The sequence below is a fragment of the Sorex araneus genome, chromosome 2, assembly GCF_027595985.1.
Source record: "Sorex araneus isolate mSorAra2 chromosome 2, mSorAra2.pri, whole genome shotgun sequence".
NCBI classification, from domain to species: Eukaryota; Metazoa; Chordata; class Mammalia; order Eulipotyphla; family Soricidae; genus Sorex; species Sorex araneus.
Window position 1 is genome coordinate 80,258,220 of NC_073303.1, and position 14,537 is coordinate 80,272,756.

Here is a 14,537-nt window from a genome sequence, read left to right on the forward strand (position 1 = left end):
GGAGCCTGTAGAGAGGGGAAAAGAACTTAGAAAGCTTCTTCCAAAATACTTAAGTATATGCTCCTTTAAGGGACACTGGGAGCTGTGCCAGTAACCTATATGGAACATAGTGAAGCAACATCTGTCCAAAGACAGGGGAATGTTTTCCACCACCTTTAGAATGCCTGAAGTCTGTGCTCATGTATATTTACACAAGCCTACTTTCCCTACAGGGAGGAAAAAGTCAGACTCATTGACGTTGTTTTTGACCCTCAAACTGAACTTGATACTATCAATGTACACTTTAATTAAAGATTAGTTCAAAACTGTTTTTTATTTAAAGGCTTGTTCTGAACAAATGCCTTCACTGTTCAATTAAAAATAATACATGGCATTAAACAGAAAATGTACACATTATAGTTTCTTTCTGTATTTATCACAGTAAATACTTCTGGCAGATGTTTCCTCTCTTTTCAAACATGTTAGGAGGTGCATAAGCCTTAGTGATTTAAAAGTAGACGTTAAATGCATTTAAATATTGTAAAGAAGATCCTCTGAGAATACTGTATAGCACTGCATACTGAGTAAAGCAAATCATTACTTGAGGTTATTTAGCAATCTTTCAAGCCCAAGCAATGTTAATAGAGTCAATCCATCTCTTTTGTTAATGTAAAAATAATAACTTTGTAGCTGGGTTACAATGCCCTTAGTTTCATATATCTTCTGAAGAATGTAAATCCCTAGGACCCATAATTCACAGGAAATGATCTCTGTATGTTATATAACTGGTTATAAAAATACCTAGTATCTTTAGATTATTGAAGCATTGGATTTCTGTGGATTAAAAAGTGAAAGAATAATGGTAAATATAATTTGCTTTCACTACTATTAAAGTTCTGTTTGAACAGTTGTAGCAAGAGATCTATGTACTTCAAGTAAAATTTTTAAAACTTAGGTAATATTTTTGCCACAAAATTCTACAGCGACCTTATATAAATTGATTTGCCAATCTCTAAATGCCTTTCATTTTGCTTTGTTAAACCTAGCCTCTAATTTTGTATGAAAAACAAACTTTTCTATATCAGTAATATAGGCATAATGTTGAGGTTTTGATTTGCAGGGGTCATAGAAATACTTCAGTGTGTTGAACACGTACTTTGCAGACAAGAGGCCAAGGTTTGATCTCAAGTACCTCATGGTTCTGAGTAATGTCAGGAGTGACTACAGAGCACAGAGTTGGGACTAACCCTTAATACTACCTGATGTGGTACAAAAACAATTTTTTTATTTTAAGTTCTCAATGAACTCTTTTACAGCCCCATCCCTAAAACCAATAATGCTTAGCAAACAAACATTTTTAAAAGTTCTAAACTAATTTTTGTTACCCATAGTAACTATTCACTTGGCCAATAATTTGCTCTATAAACAAGATATCTATGAATCAATTTAAAGAATAACTTAAAAAAATTAAACGTAAAAAACATTTTAACTGTTTTCTGAAAGCTTAATCTTGATTAAACAAATATTTTAAAACTAGTAGAAGGGCACATTTTCTGCTGCCCACATTGCAACATATAATCTGTACTTTCATTCTCTTTGAACTCTTCTTACATTTTTCAAAATAAAACCACTTTTTAAAGCAAAAACTAGTAAAATTTCCAGTTTTAAAATTCCTCTCTTCCACTTTAAACCTTAGGAAAATGAGGACTGCAGAGGTCTAGTCTCACTGCTTATGAGTGGCCCAGTCATACAGTTGTCATAATGCATATCTGGCACTTGAATACAGATCATTGACTCCAAAAGCCAAAGTCTCAACTACTCATCTAGAGAGTGTCAACTATAGGTGCAAGCAGGAAAAATAAGTGAGGGAAGCAGGTAAAAAATAAGACAAAGGTGAACTGGAGAGCACATACCTGACTAAAGACAACACCAGTTCCAAAGCCTGGTGGACATACTGAGCTTGAGAAATCATAATGGTGAGACCAGATAAGTGAGAAATCCAGTGAAGTTTTCTGATTTTAAAATATTGAATTGGGGGCTGGAGTGATAGCATAGTGGGTAGGGCGTTTGCCTTGCATGCGGCCGACCCGGGTTCAAATCCCAGCATCCCATATGGTCCCCTGAGCACTGCCAGGAGTAATTCCTGAGTGCAGAGCCAGGAGTAACCCCTGTGTATCGCCAGGTGTGACCCAAAAACAAAAAAAAATTTTGAATTGATATTTTCCCTTTAAAAATAGCTATCAAGGGGCTAGAGAGATAGTACTAGCTAGCAGCTAACCCAGTTCAATCCCTGGCACTCCGGTATTCCACCGCCCTCCCCACCCCTGCCCAGGCACCACCAGAAGTGATTTCTAAGTGCAGAGCCAGGAGTAATCCTTGAGCATTGCTGATGTGGCTCAAAAACAAAAGCTTCCCCCTTGCCCCCCGCCGAAAAAAGATAGTGATCAAGGTGCCAGTGAGATACTATAGTGGATAGGGTCCTTACCTTGTAGTGGTCGACCTAGATTTGATTTCTGGCACTCCATATGGTCCCCCAAGCACTGCCAGGAGTGTTCTCTTGGTACAGAGCCAGGAATAAGTTCTGAGCACTGTCAGGTATGGCCCTCAAAAAAATTTTTTTTAATAAAATAAAAACTGCCTTGTGAGTGGGAGGTCATATATGAAATTGCACTGTAGCACTGTAGCACTGTTGTCCCGTTGTTCATCGATTTGCTCGAGCGGGCACCAGTAACGTCTCCATTGTGAGCCTTGTTACTGGTTTTGGCATATCAAATACGCCATGGGTAGCTTGCCAGGCTCTGCTGTGCAGGCGGGATACTCTCAGTAACTTGCTGGACTCTCCGAGAGGGACAAAAGAATAGAACCCGGCTCAACTGCGTGCAAGGCAAGCACCCTACCCGCAGTGCTATTATTGCTCCAGCCATATATGAAATTACATTACAAAAAGCAATGAGCTAAGATGATAAATTTGGCATTTAAAAAAAGAGACAAGTTAACATTTTCATGGCCCACACTACGCTAAATGAATTAGTTTACAGCACTCTAAAGTCATGCTTTTTGGTGACTTAGACAAATAGTAGGCTTAGAATGCCTGCCCTGCAAGCATGTGGTCTGGAGTTCAATGTCCATTGGTGCCCCATGAGCTGAATGCAATCTTGGCAGCTTTGCCCTTTGAAGCAATCTATCAGCTTTCCTGTCTTGATCCACTGCACCATAAGCAATTTCCAACAGCACTGCAGCCAACTTTATGTGGGGTGCTTCCTTGGTGAAACAACTGAAAAAGATGTGTGAGCACGATGGGAGTTCCACAGCAACTCTGGTCAGCATTACAGTCAGAATATGTGTGTGTATCAAACTAGAGTGAGCACCAGAGAGCACTTACTGAAGCACCACAGATAAAGGAATAGTAACTCCCACAGCAACCTAGCCACTGAATGTGGGTACACTATAATCTGATGTGTGACATGTTCTCCCAAACAAATATAACAACTTAATGTGCAAGAACCATAGCTAGGCATGTCGGTGATTCTTGGTCATCATGAGATAACAAAGGGAAGAGGAGATTTGGAAAAGTAGGTCACAAAGTCATCTACTTTCCAAGGCAAGAATTCTAAAAAATTGTACATAATACTATGAAAAAAGTATAGTGGCAACAGATAAAACATAGTGGGGACAGAAATGTTCAGTCCAATCTACTCTTGATACTCCTTTCTTTGGACAAACCAGCTGGCCACTGGCCAGTAAATATAAGCAGCAAAGAAAATCCTTTCTGCCTGTCAAACAGCTTGGAGCACGGTAGGCTGAAATGAGGCATTGGGAAATTTTAAGTGCAAAATTTAAGGGAACCTAAACACCTCATTTGTCTCCCCTAGCGCTGTCCCACCTTCCTTCCAATCATATTCCCATACTGTTCCAATTAATAGATTTTTTTCATTGTCTTTTTTCAAATGTTTATGTTTGGGCTTAATTTATTTAATTTTGCGGTGCCAGGGAACAAACCCAGACCCTTATGCAAATTACATGAGTTATATCCCCAGACCCTTTTTCTGCACATTTAAAGCCTGAGAAAGCTCAGAGTCTGGTTACCTCATTAGCCTTTGCTACTGTCACTATCTCCTAGATTATGTATTTATGTATATATATAGATACACATATATAAGACAACTGTATATACTATATAAATTTTAGAATAACTTTCTTTTAAAATAATTTTAATGCTCCCTCCTTCCCCCCATAAATAAAGGAATCTCCTTGAAGGAATCTGAACGCCTGCTGACAGAAAAAAAGAAAATGTTCATGAACCTCACCTTCTCTATAGCACAAAAGTAGAAGAAAATCTGTTAGTAAAAACTGAGCAAATTCCATCTTAAATGGCCTGAATTGTCTGATTTACAATACTAGGCAGTACCGTCATCTCTGGTTTGAAGCTTTAGGGCACCATATAAGAAAAGCCATTGATTGTTGATTTGATTTGTTTCTTTATAGAATCTGAAACACTGCTTTCCAGATGCTCTATTTAATGCTCTATGTAAATTGTTACATACAATTTACAGGGAAAATAAAGATGGGCTTCCGGGTTCATCACAAGAAAATCGTTTTCCAAAGTAGCAGTATTCTTGGTGCGCTTTTTTGGTGTGTGTTGAGCCGCACCTGGTGATGCTCAGGTGGAACCCAGGTTACATTACATACGAGTAATATGCATACAAGGCCAGCGCCCTATCTGCTGTACTAAAGGTTAACCGTTTTTCTAAAGGCTAACTCTTGTAACTAAAGATAATTGAGATGAGAGCGTGAGGATTATTCTGATTCACCCATCTAGGTGTGGAACGTACTAGTCCAATGCAGCAAATGCCAGTTCCTGTCTTCTGTTTGGTAGTTCCGATAGTCGAATAGGGATCTAGGTCGTGTGTACAAAATCAGTTTCACTCACGGCATCTGAAAAGTGATTCTGTTCTGACGCCCAAAATCTTCCTTGTCCTGCTCTTGGTTGTATAAACATGGTTTCAAAGCTGCACTAAGCACGCTGCTGGGAAATACTGGGCACCGCCCCCCGCCTCCGCGACTTCACCTCTTAGAGCTACAGGTCTGAGATGGGCTTCGGGGCGTCCCCGGGGGTGGGGGGACGAGGCCCCAGGGGATCTGCGGGCCCGCGGCCCCCCGCGCCCAATTTAAAGAACCTCACCCGGGGGCCCTCCCCGCTCCGCGCCCCTCATGCTCCCCCCGGGTCCCGCAGTGCAGTTTCCCCGCAAGGGCACAGACTTATGTGTTTAAAACACGAAGCAACTCTGGGGTCCTGCGCGGACGAGAGGCAGAGTCATCCGCCTCCCCCACCGGCCCGCTCCCCCAGGACTGGGGGCTTTCCTCAAGATTCCCTGACCGGGCTGTTGAAGGGCTCCGGAGTGCCGAGCAGGAGGGGCGACTGCGGCTGGTTGTGGCTGGGACACCGGGAGACCGGTACCTTCGTGCTAGGGTTCTCACAGAAATTCAAAGTCACGCTCCACCAAGAGGCGCCTCAGCGCAGCGCCGACGCACACTTACATGGGAGCGGAGGCAGGAGGCCGGGGCGAGGCGAGGACACTAGCAAAGCGGGTCTGGGGCCCTCGAGCGCAGCCCCAGCCCCAACCCCAGCCCCCAGCCCCCAGCCCCCAGCCTGCGGCCTGACGGGTCGGCGCTGGGCAGCGTCGCCTTCGCGCCTCCACTCGCCGTCTGGCCGCCGGGCGGGGGAGGGGCGTGGTCCGGCGACGCCCCGCCCCCAGCTGTGCCGGGCCCGACGGTTTGATTGATGACTCTTAAGTAGCCGAGGGGGGCGGCTGGGTCCCCGCTCTGCCCACCCCTCGGAGGAGCGCCCCCAGCTGGGCCAGGACCCCCGCCCGACCCGAAGCTCCCGCCGCACACACGCCTGGCTGCAGAGCGCCCAGGCGTCAAAGGCGCGCGCATCGGCGCCTGGAAGTGGCCGTCGATTTCAGCCGGATTAGAATGGAGTGACAGGAACGGTCCTGGTCACGCAGACGCGGTTGGACTCGTGTCTTCTGCTCGCCCGGCGGAGCCAAACCTCACTCAGCCGCCGGGGGAAAGGTGAGGACCGGTCCGACGCGGACGCGCTGTGCAGGAGAGGGAGGAACGGTCTAGGGTAGCATAGACCAAGAGAGGCGCGGGGTCCCTGGGCAGAACTCACTCTGGGAGCGGGGAGGTAGTATAGGGGTTCGAGGACTTGCCTTGCACGCTGCTGGCTCCGGTTCGATCCCCGACACTTGCATATCGCTCCTCTCCCCAATACCAAAAGTGATCCCTGAGCTCTAGAGCTAGGAGTAAGCCCTGGGTTGTGCGCAACGAGGTGTGCTTCCCGCCCCAGAAAAATTACTCTGGACTTACTCCGCCATTCCAGGGTGTCCCTGGACTTGGGATGGAGGAGTGCGCGGGCACCGAGGACTCCCAGTTTTACAATCCGCGAGAAAGACCCGCACCGTCTCTCTTGCGGGGATCAATTGCAGAAGCATGCACCAGTTTTGAACCCGAGATCTTATTTTTCTGGCAGGGAAGTCCTTTCTTTTAATTTACCCGTGAAAAGTAACGCTCCCACGACCTTCTAAGGAGCTCGGGAACTTGGAGACCCCAGCACTCTGTCTCACCAAAACCCGCAGAGGCAAAAGAGCGCAGAGAACGGGAAATGCGACGCTCCGGGGCTTTGCGTGCGAGGGTCCCTGGTTCCACCATCCGCACCTTATGGGTCCCTCAACAACGTGCGGGAGCAGCCCCCCTGTATACAAAAGTGAACTCATTAAATAACATGAGCCCCCTGGCGGAGAATGCCCAGAGCCACGTGGAGCGGCGGAGTGGACTGCCTCCCTCGGGGTAGAGCCCTCTGCGCGCCGGGAACTCAACTTGTCCTTTCCGTGTTTTGCAGCACTCACGGCCATGGATTGCGGTGGCGGGCCCGCGGGCAGCTCCACGGTCGCTAGCAACAAGTCCCTCGCCCCTGCCACGGCTACCCGCGACTCGAGCTCGGGAGAGACCGGGCCCGGGCCGGCCCGCGCGGGAGTCGCGGCGCGCTCCGGGGGCGGGCGACCCGCGGCAGCGAACGCCGCGCGGGAGCGCAGCCGCGTGCAGACCCTGCGGCACGCCTTCCTGGAGCTGCAGCGCACGCTGCCCTCCGTGCCGCCCGACACCAAGCTGTCCAAGCTGGACGTGCTGCTGCTGGCCACCACCTACATCGCGCATCTCACGCGCAGCCTGCAGGACGACGCCGAGGAGCCAGCGGACCCCGCTCTGGGCGCCCTGCGCGGCGACGGCTACCTGCACCCTGTCAAGGTAGGAGTGCAAGACACCCACCCCCCCGCCCCCGCCGCCTCCCCACCAGGGCCGGGCCGGGGAAACTGAACCTTGAACCGTCGTCGGGTGGGCAGATTCCAGGGCAGACGTCCCCAGACACTCACACTTCCTTCTGGGCGAGGCGGGGGACGGATTAAGGAAGGGAACTTGGCCCGGGAGCACCAGTCTCGAGGTCCCCACTTCCAGGAGACTAATTTTATTAAGTTTCGCAGGTGTCAGCCAGGGGTAGTTTAGGCCAAGGCTCTCCGTCTCACGCCCCTTCCAGAACTTAGTCCGCTGGATGCGCTTCTTCATGAGAGCTTGGGTGCGTGGCGGGAGCTCCTGGGGTGTTAACTCCTAGCGATTTTTAGTATCTCGGATCATTCACGAGCCTTGAAGATCTATTGTAAAAGTTTTTTCTTTCTTTACATAGTTAAGTTTTCTTGTGTTTCGAACCCTACTTGAAAACCTTCAGGAATTTGGTGTGGTGATGCACTTACTGAAAAGTTTTTGGTAAAGCTGGTAAGAACAAAATGAAGGCCTTCTGCATCCCCATGGAGCAGATTTTTTAGATCCTCCCTTCCCCCCCTCCCCTCGTTTATTTGGGCCATAACCAGCAGTGCTCAGGGCATATTCCTGTCTCTGTGCTCAGGGATCACTCCTGGTGGGGATCAGGGGACCATATGTGGTGTGGGGCAGTGCCTCTTTAGTTCGTTTTCCTGAAACTGTAATGGCTTAGTTATTAAGAATGTTATAAAACTGTGTTCCTGTAATTTTCATAATAGATTGGTATATCTTCAATGGCTGATTAAATACTGTATTTAATATTAATTCAATTTTGTAATGTACAAAATTAGCCTGAGAAGTCCAGCTTGTGTGTGTATGATATGTATATAACATTAAAGTTGAATCTTTCATTTAATATGGTACAGGTTCCCTCCTCTCCTTATAAAAAATGCATAGTTTCTTTATAGTAAAATGTGTTAAGTTAATTTTGGGTCTGAATACTGAAAAATTATTTCATAGAGAATTCAGTTAATATCTTTATCAGCTTTCCTACTTACGGATAGGGTAGAGGGAACTTGTATATATGAATTTAATTTATTTCCTATATAACAGAACATAGACCTTCTTTGCACCTATATTTTACTGTTTTGAATAATTATTTTGATCTTTCCGTTCACATATATATACATATATATACATACTTTCACCCACTATAGTTTCTATATTACTATGTAGTTACATATTACTTTATTCCATTTAGAGTAGTTTCTATTCATTCCTATATTTTCTATATTTTGTTCTACCATTCAGAAACATTTTCCCAAACACACTAATAGAAAAGTAGGATTTAATCTTAACTATGTTAGTGATCAGTAAATTATTGAATAATAATTACTGAAATGTGGCAAAGCCTCTAAGTATCAACTGAGCTTAAAAATCTGAGGTGTGTTCTAATAAAATCTAGTTCATGGGAATAATTAATATGATGGACTTAAATATTTCAAATATTAAATATGAATATTTGAAATACTGTTATTTATAATTATCATAGGTCTTATTCCATTTATGAGTTAAATAATATAGCTAATAAACAGTTACTTCTTAGTAATTAGTCATGTTTTATAGAGCTCATTATATTACTGTTTGAATACATCACCAATATTAGCTTTTTTAAACTTGAATTTTTCATACACACTAAGAAATTAATTTTAACATTAACTAAACTTTAAGTTTTAAAAGAGCATGTGTGAAACTAGCATCTTCTCGGTGATTTAATTCCAATGAAGTATCAAGTTCTTTTCCACCTTTTTGCGGTATATATTTTTATTTAGAAGTAATATTTTCACAAAATAATGTGTTTGACAAGAGGGTTTTTTTGCAGTTGATTTAAATTTAAAATACTTTGTTAGTATAGCTTTTTTAAGAAAAAATAAATCTCATTTGTCCTCTGAATCAATTTTTTTCTTTTGGTTTTTAATTTCTTAATTTAATTATTTTTCTTAATTTTATTTATTTTTTAATTAATTGTTTTCACACTCTCACTAGGAATATTAAATATCTCACTAGGGTTATTAAAACGAGGTCAGAAATTACCCTCTTGTGGTGTGTGTTATGGATCATGGGTCATATCCAGCTGTGCTTGAGGCTTACTTCTGGCTCTGTCTGTGCTCAAGGATCACTCACTCCTAGATGCAGAGCTGGAGGTCAGACTAGTGTTTGCTATGTGCCAAAGATTATCTCTTCAGATTAAAATTGACAGTAGTTGAGCAAATGACTCATTTGCCTTAAAATCATTTAGTGTGCTTATTCTGTTAAAGCATTGTTAGCAAAATAAATAGAATTAAAGATAAGGCCCAATCTCTAAGTGAACAGAAATTAACAAAGATTAAGGCAAAAATACAAATTATACTATTGGAAGGTGTGTTATATCTGTGTTCTAATAAACTCTATTTATGGACATAGTAAATATAATAGGCTCAAAATATTTCAAATATTAAATATGAACATTTGAAATACTGTGTTATTTATAATTATCATAGGTCTGATTCCATTTATAAATAAAATAATATAACCTCAGTTGAACAGTCACTTCTTATGAGTCATGTTTTGAAGGTCGTGTGGAGGTTCAGAAGGACATCTTATGTAAACAATTGAAATGGCCTATAATACATTATTTCATAGATATTACCAAAACGCTTTCCCTCTTGGAGAGCCCTGCAAGCTACTGAGAGTATCCCACCCACACGGCAAAGCCTGGCAAGCTACCGGTGGTGTATTTATTATGCCAAAAACAGTAATAAAAAATCTCACAATGGAGATGTTACTGGTGCCCACTCGAGCAAATTGGTGAACAATGGGATGACAGTGCTATGGTGCTATAGTGCTACCAAAATGCTTAAATACTAAATCTATTTTTGATTAATCTCATGCAAAAGCAAAATATTTTAATTATTTGTATATTAACTAAAAATATTGCAATACTTAGTTAAGCAGTTTTCCATAATGACTTTAATTTTTTTTTTAATTTGGGGGGTCTTAGGGGTCACATCCACCTGTGCTTAGTGCTTACTCCTGGCTGTTCCCAGGGTCTCAGGGTACTGTATGTGGAGCTGGGGATTGAATCTAGGTTAGTTATATGAAAGGCAAGTGCCTTTTCCACTTGCTGTACTATTACTCTGGTCCCGAAATGACTATTAATCTGCCTTACAACATAGTGTTATGGAGGATGAGGGATGAGGGAACCAGGATGGTAAAGAACATGTTTTACATGTATGAAGCATTCAGTTTCCACCCCTTGGACCCCCCAAAAAGCAACACAGAGTTGTAATACTAGAGTAATACTAAGTCTTACTTTGATGATCAAAGAGTCTTCAACAAGGTTTTCAAGACCATGATTTTTGAATGATCAGAATTGAGGATTTGGCATTGTTAACTTTGTCAGGGGGTTTATTAAGGTAATTTTGAGGGGTCCAAGGAGATAGCTCAGAGGCAAAATGTACTTGCCATACTAATGTGAGGACGCCAGTTCAATTCCCTGTGACACCCACAGGCACTGAGAAAAGTTCCTATGACTCTGCTTGTGGGACTCTTAGTGCCTACAGAAAGTGTGCAGTCTTTGACCCACCATGGCCAGGAGTGTGAGTATACCACAACTAACATGTGTGACCCTCCATCAACACTGTAACTAAAATATGGGATCACCATGGACAAGAGTGTTAACCCCAGCATGCATTTTAGCTGGACAAGGCAGAAATGCCCAATGAGCATTACAACCAGAACGTGTACAAGCGCCACAAAGAAAAGTGTACACCTCCTGCAGAATACATGTACAAGCATCATAAGAGTATGGTCCCCAGCACGCACCTTGATAAAATGTCTAGCATGTGTGTGACCCCCATACTCACGTATGACCCCATGTGAGTGACCCCAGAACAACCATGAAGGGAAGTGGAAAAACAAAATCTCTATTGAAACATAAGATGAGTTTCAATATAGCAACACACTGCAGAGATGCCTCTGGACCCAGTGCCAGGGTGACTCATCCGGTGCAATCCAGAGGGGAGCAGGTGAGTCCCCCTCCATACACCCCAATAGTGCCCTAGCATCCCAAACCTCCAGAACTCAATTGCCTCCATGTTTATGGCTGATCTCCAAAGTCTTAGGCGAAGCTCATGCATGAGTGAATCTGCTGAAAAATCCAGGTATGTGAGAGAAATCTCCAGGCTCGCACGGAGTACGGAATGGGGGGCCTCCCCCCATCTCCCTGTGTTTCCTATAGCCTGGTGTGAACTGTCTCTGGCACCATATAAAACAATTAATGTCCATGATCCAGAGACTCACCACCAATAAATCTCTCGGAAGAGAGCAACAGGAGAGCAGCACGCTGCAGAGATGCCTCTGGACTCCAAAGTCACCATCCAATTAGAAACAAAATTAAATTAACCTCAGCTGTATCACCATGTTTAAAATTTTAGGATTCCTGGAGCAGCATCTCAGATTCTACACCACAAATGTACCAGAGTAGCACACTGCGCGCACACACACACACACACACACACACACACACATATATGTGTGTGTGTATATATATGTATATATATATGCACACAAAGCTCAAACATGTTAGCAATTTCTTATATAAGGTCTTAATGGTTCCAGGGTGAAATACAACAATCTTCACATGTATTTCTCTAAGGAAACTTTTTTTGGATTATTTTTAGCAGATTATTCATAACAAACAATACAAAATAAAATATTTAGGTCCTTCTTTATGGGCAGGCTTTGGGGTCAGGGTGGAAACATTCGAAATATGGTGGTGGGAAAGTGTAATGGTGGTGGGATTGGTGTTGGAATATTAAATGAATTATTGTGAACAACAAAAATAATTTTTTTAAAAAGATGAGCTTTGATAATCCAGTTATTTAATGTACATGTTCTGTTTATGTATCACCAAACACCTGAATTATATGCAGCTTCCACATGTTTCTAGATAGATAAAGTGTCAAGATTTAAATATTTGGACTTAGTAACTTTTCATTGTAGTTCTTTGACAAGGGTAGATACAGTATTTACTATGTATAATTTTTGAAAATCATTTTAAAGTCAGAGACTTGTTTTAAGTTTAATTTTGTTTTAGGTTTAGTTTAAAATTAAAATTTTGTGGATAGATATATCCGTTTACTTAACTATAGTTATGATTTCTTATAGTTTTTATATGCATGCACAATTATTTTATAGTTATAATCAATATCTAAGTATGTTTGGGATTATTTTGGAGGGGGGGAGATTTGGGCCACACCCAGCTTTGCTCAGGGTTTATTCTGGGTTTAGTCCTTATTTCTGTGCTTAGGGATCATTCCTGGCAGAGCTCAAGGACCATATAGATTCTGGGAATCTAAACCACGTCACCCACTTACAAGGCAAATAAATGCCTTACCCTCTGAACTATATCCCCAGGCCTCCAAGAGATGTATATTTTTAAGGGTTTCTTTAAAGTATATTTTAAAGGGTTTTTAAAGTATGTTTTTTTTTCTTTTTTGGGTCACACCCAGCTATGCTCAGGGGTTACTCCTGGCTTTGCACTCAGGAATTACTCCTGGCATTGCTTGGGGGACCATATGGGATGCCGGGGATCGAACCCGGGTCGGCCGCGTGCAAGGTAAACGCCCTACCCGCTGTGCTATTGCTCTGGCCCCTAAAGTATGTTTTTAAAGGTGCTGGTTCTGTGCTCAGGATTGCCCCCACAGGAAGACCATGTGGTACTGGGGATTAAACTGGGGGTCTGCTGCATGCAAGTATAATAACCCCTTTGTTATCTCTCATCCCTGTTTTTAGTTTTAACATTAACAAACCCTTTTCAGGTTGTGCCTTAAACTTCCTGATTACATAGCTATTATTAACTATAATATTATATTTGCATTTAGGTGTCCGGAATTTTTAAAATTTAAATTAAAAAATGTTTAACTGACTCACCATGAGATATACACAGTTACTAAGTTGTTCATGATTGGCTTTCAGCCAAAACCCATCCCTTCACCTGTCTGGAATTTTTAACATTACTCTTACTGTTATATCTGTCATTGAGTCTAACACTTGCATTCTTGTTTAAATATTCTTTTTCAGAAATGGCCCATGCGATCAAGGTTATACATCGGTGCTACCGGTCAGTTTCTGAAGCATTCCATCTCTGGAGAAAAGGCAAATCATGGTGGCACTTCTACAGATGCTCAACCTTAGGTCTCCCTGAATGGGGACTGGTAGAAGTGGTATCTCTTATCTTAAATTGTATTAATTATTCTATATTTATTACAGCAAATGTAGCATCGTCATCCCATTGTTCATCAATTTGCTCACGCGGGTACCGTCTCCTGTTTTTGGCATATCGACTACACCACAGGTAGCTTGCCAGGCAGGACTTGACCACCTTGCTAGATGATTTCCTAAATATCTTATTTGTACCTAATTCTTGGGATGCCCCATTTATCTCCTCAGCAGAGATGCTAGCCCCTAGAGGCCAGGCTCCTAGCCCACTCACTTCATGGTCACGCCCCCACCCCAACCTCTCTCAGGCCCTGAACAACTTAGATTCCACGCTAGGCTGGGTCGAAGATACTGCAGCCGCCACCCTAGAAACAGAGACTGTTCAGACCTTTTGGGGCACTTTTGTGAACCTCAGGATCCTCACACTCACAATTTGACTAAGCTCCGCCTCCTGTCAGTTACTGTTCTTCCTACTTTGTCCTCTGTCATGGGAGAGAGCCTGGCTGATTTGTGAACTCTGCCCTGATCTGTGCATTGAGGGCAGTCTGAGCCCATAGCAAGCATCCGGTGAATAAACCAGACCCAAACCCCCTGCCCGCATCTGTTCCAATTTGAGCCTACAACCAGAAAACACCCCGAGGCACCGGCTCTTCCTACCACATTGCAGGTCAAGTGCTCTGGGAGCAGTTGTTATGCCCAATCGAGCCAGTGGTTTCCGTTTGTAACAGGAGCTTGGAGCCAGCGCTGCTGGGGAGAGCTGCTTATCAGGGAACGCGTGACTCAAAGCAAAAGTGTAACAGTCACCTAGGAAAAAATGTACGTTTCCTTCAGCATATCTTTGCTGATTTGGATTCCGTTATCATCTCCCTTTCTAGTTGTTTTTTCTCCGTTTTTACTATTCCACCTTTCAGCTGTAAAGTTCATTTATTACTCTGTAATCCAGTATTAAATTTAAAAGCTGAATTTGAACTTTTTCCACTCTA

General features: G+C 43.1%; 2 protein-coding genes across 2 annotated transcripts in view; both read left to right on the top strand.

Moving 5' to 3' along the window:
• The window catches only part of PPP1R42 (protein phosphatase 1 regulatory subunit 42), a 33,988-nt gene extending 29,628 nt beyond the window's left edge, over positions 1-4,360 (top strand). Inside the window, exon 8 of the mRNA XM_055129180.1 lies at positions 4,223-4,360. The gene's annotated coding sequence lies outside the window, so the exon portion shown is untranslated. The remainder of the gene's footprint in view (positions 1-4,222) is intronic.
• Positions 4,361-5,905: 1,545 nt separating this feature from the next.
• Positions 5,906-13,530, top strand: TCF24 (transcription factor 24). Its single transcript, XM_055129643.1, has 3 exons — positions 5,906-6,054; positions 6,884-7,287; positions 13,417-13,530. Exons 2-3 carry the CDS (start codon positions 6,895-6,897, stop codon positions 13,528-13,530), a joined length of 507 nt encoding a protein of 168 aa, XP_054985618.1. The 5' UTR covers positions 5,906-6,054; positions 6,884-6,894.
• Positions 13,531-14,537: the final 1,007 nt, after the last annotated feature.

Coding starts and splice junctions, on each gene's coding strand:
- TCF24 (XM_055129643.1), top strand. CDS start 6,895: ATGGATTGCGGTGGCGGGCCCGCGGGCAGCTCCACGGTCGCTAGCAAC. Junction 7,288..13,416: donor GCTACCTGCACCCTGTCAAG/GTAGGAGTGCAA, acceptor ATTCTTTTTCAG/AAATGGCCCATGCGATCAAG.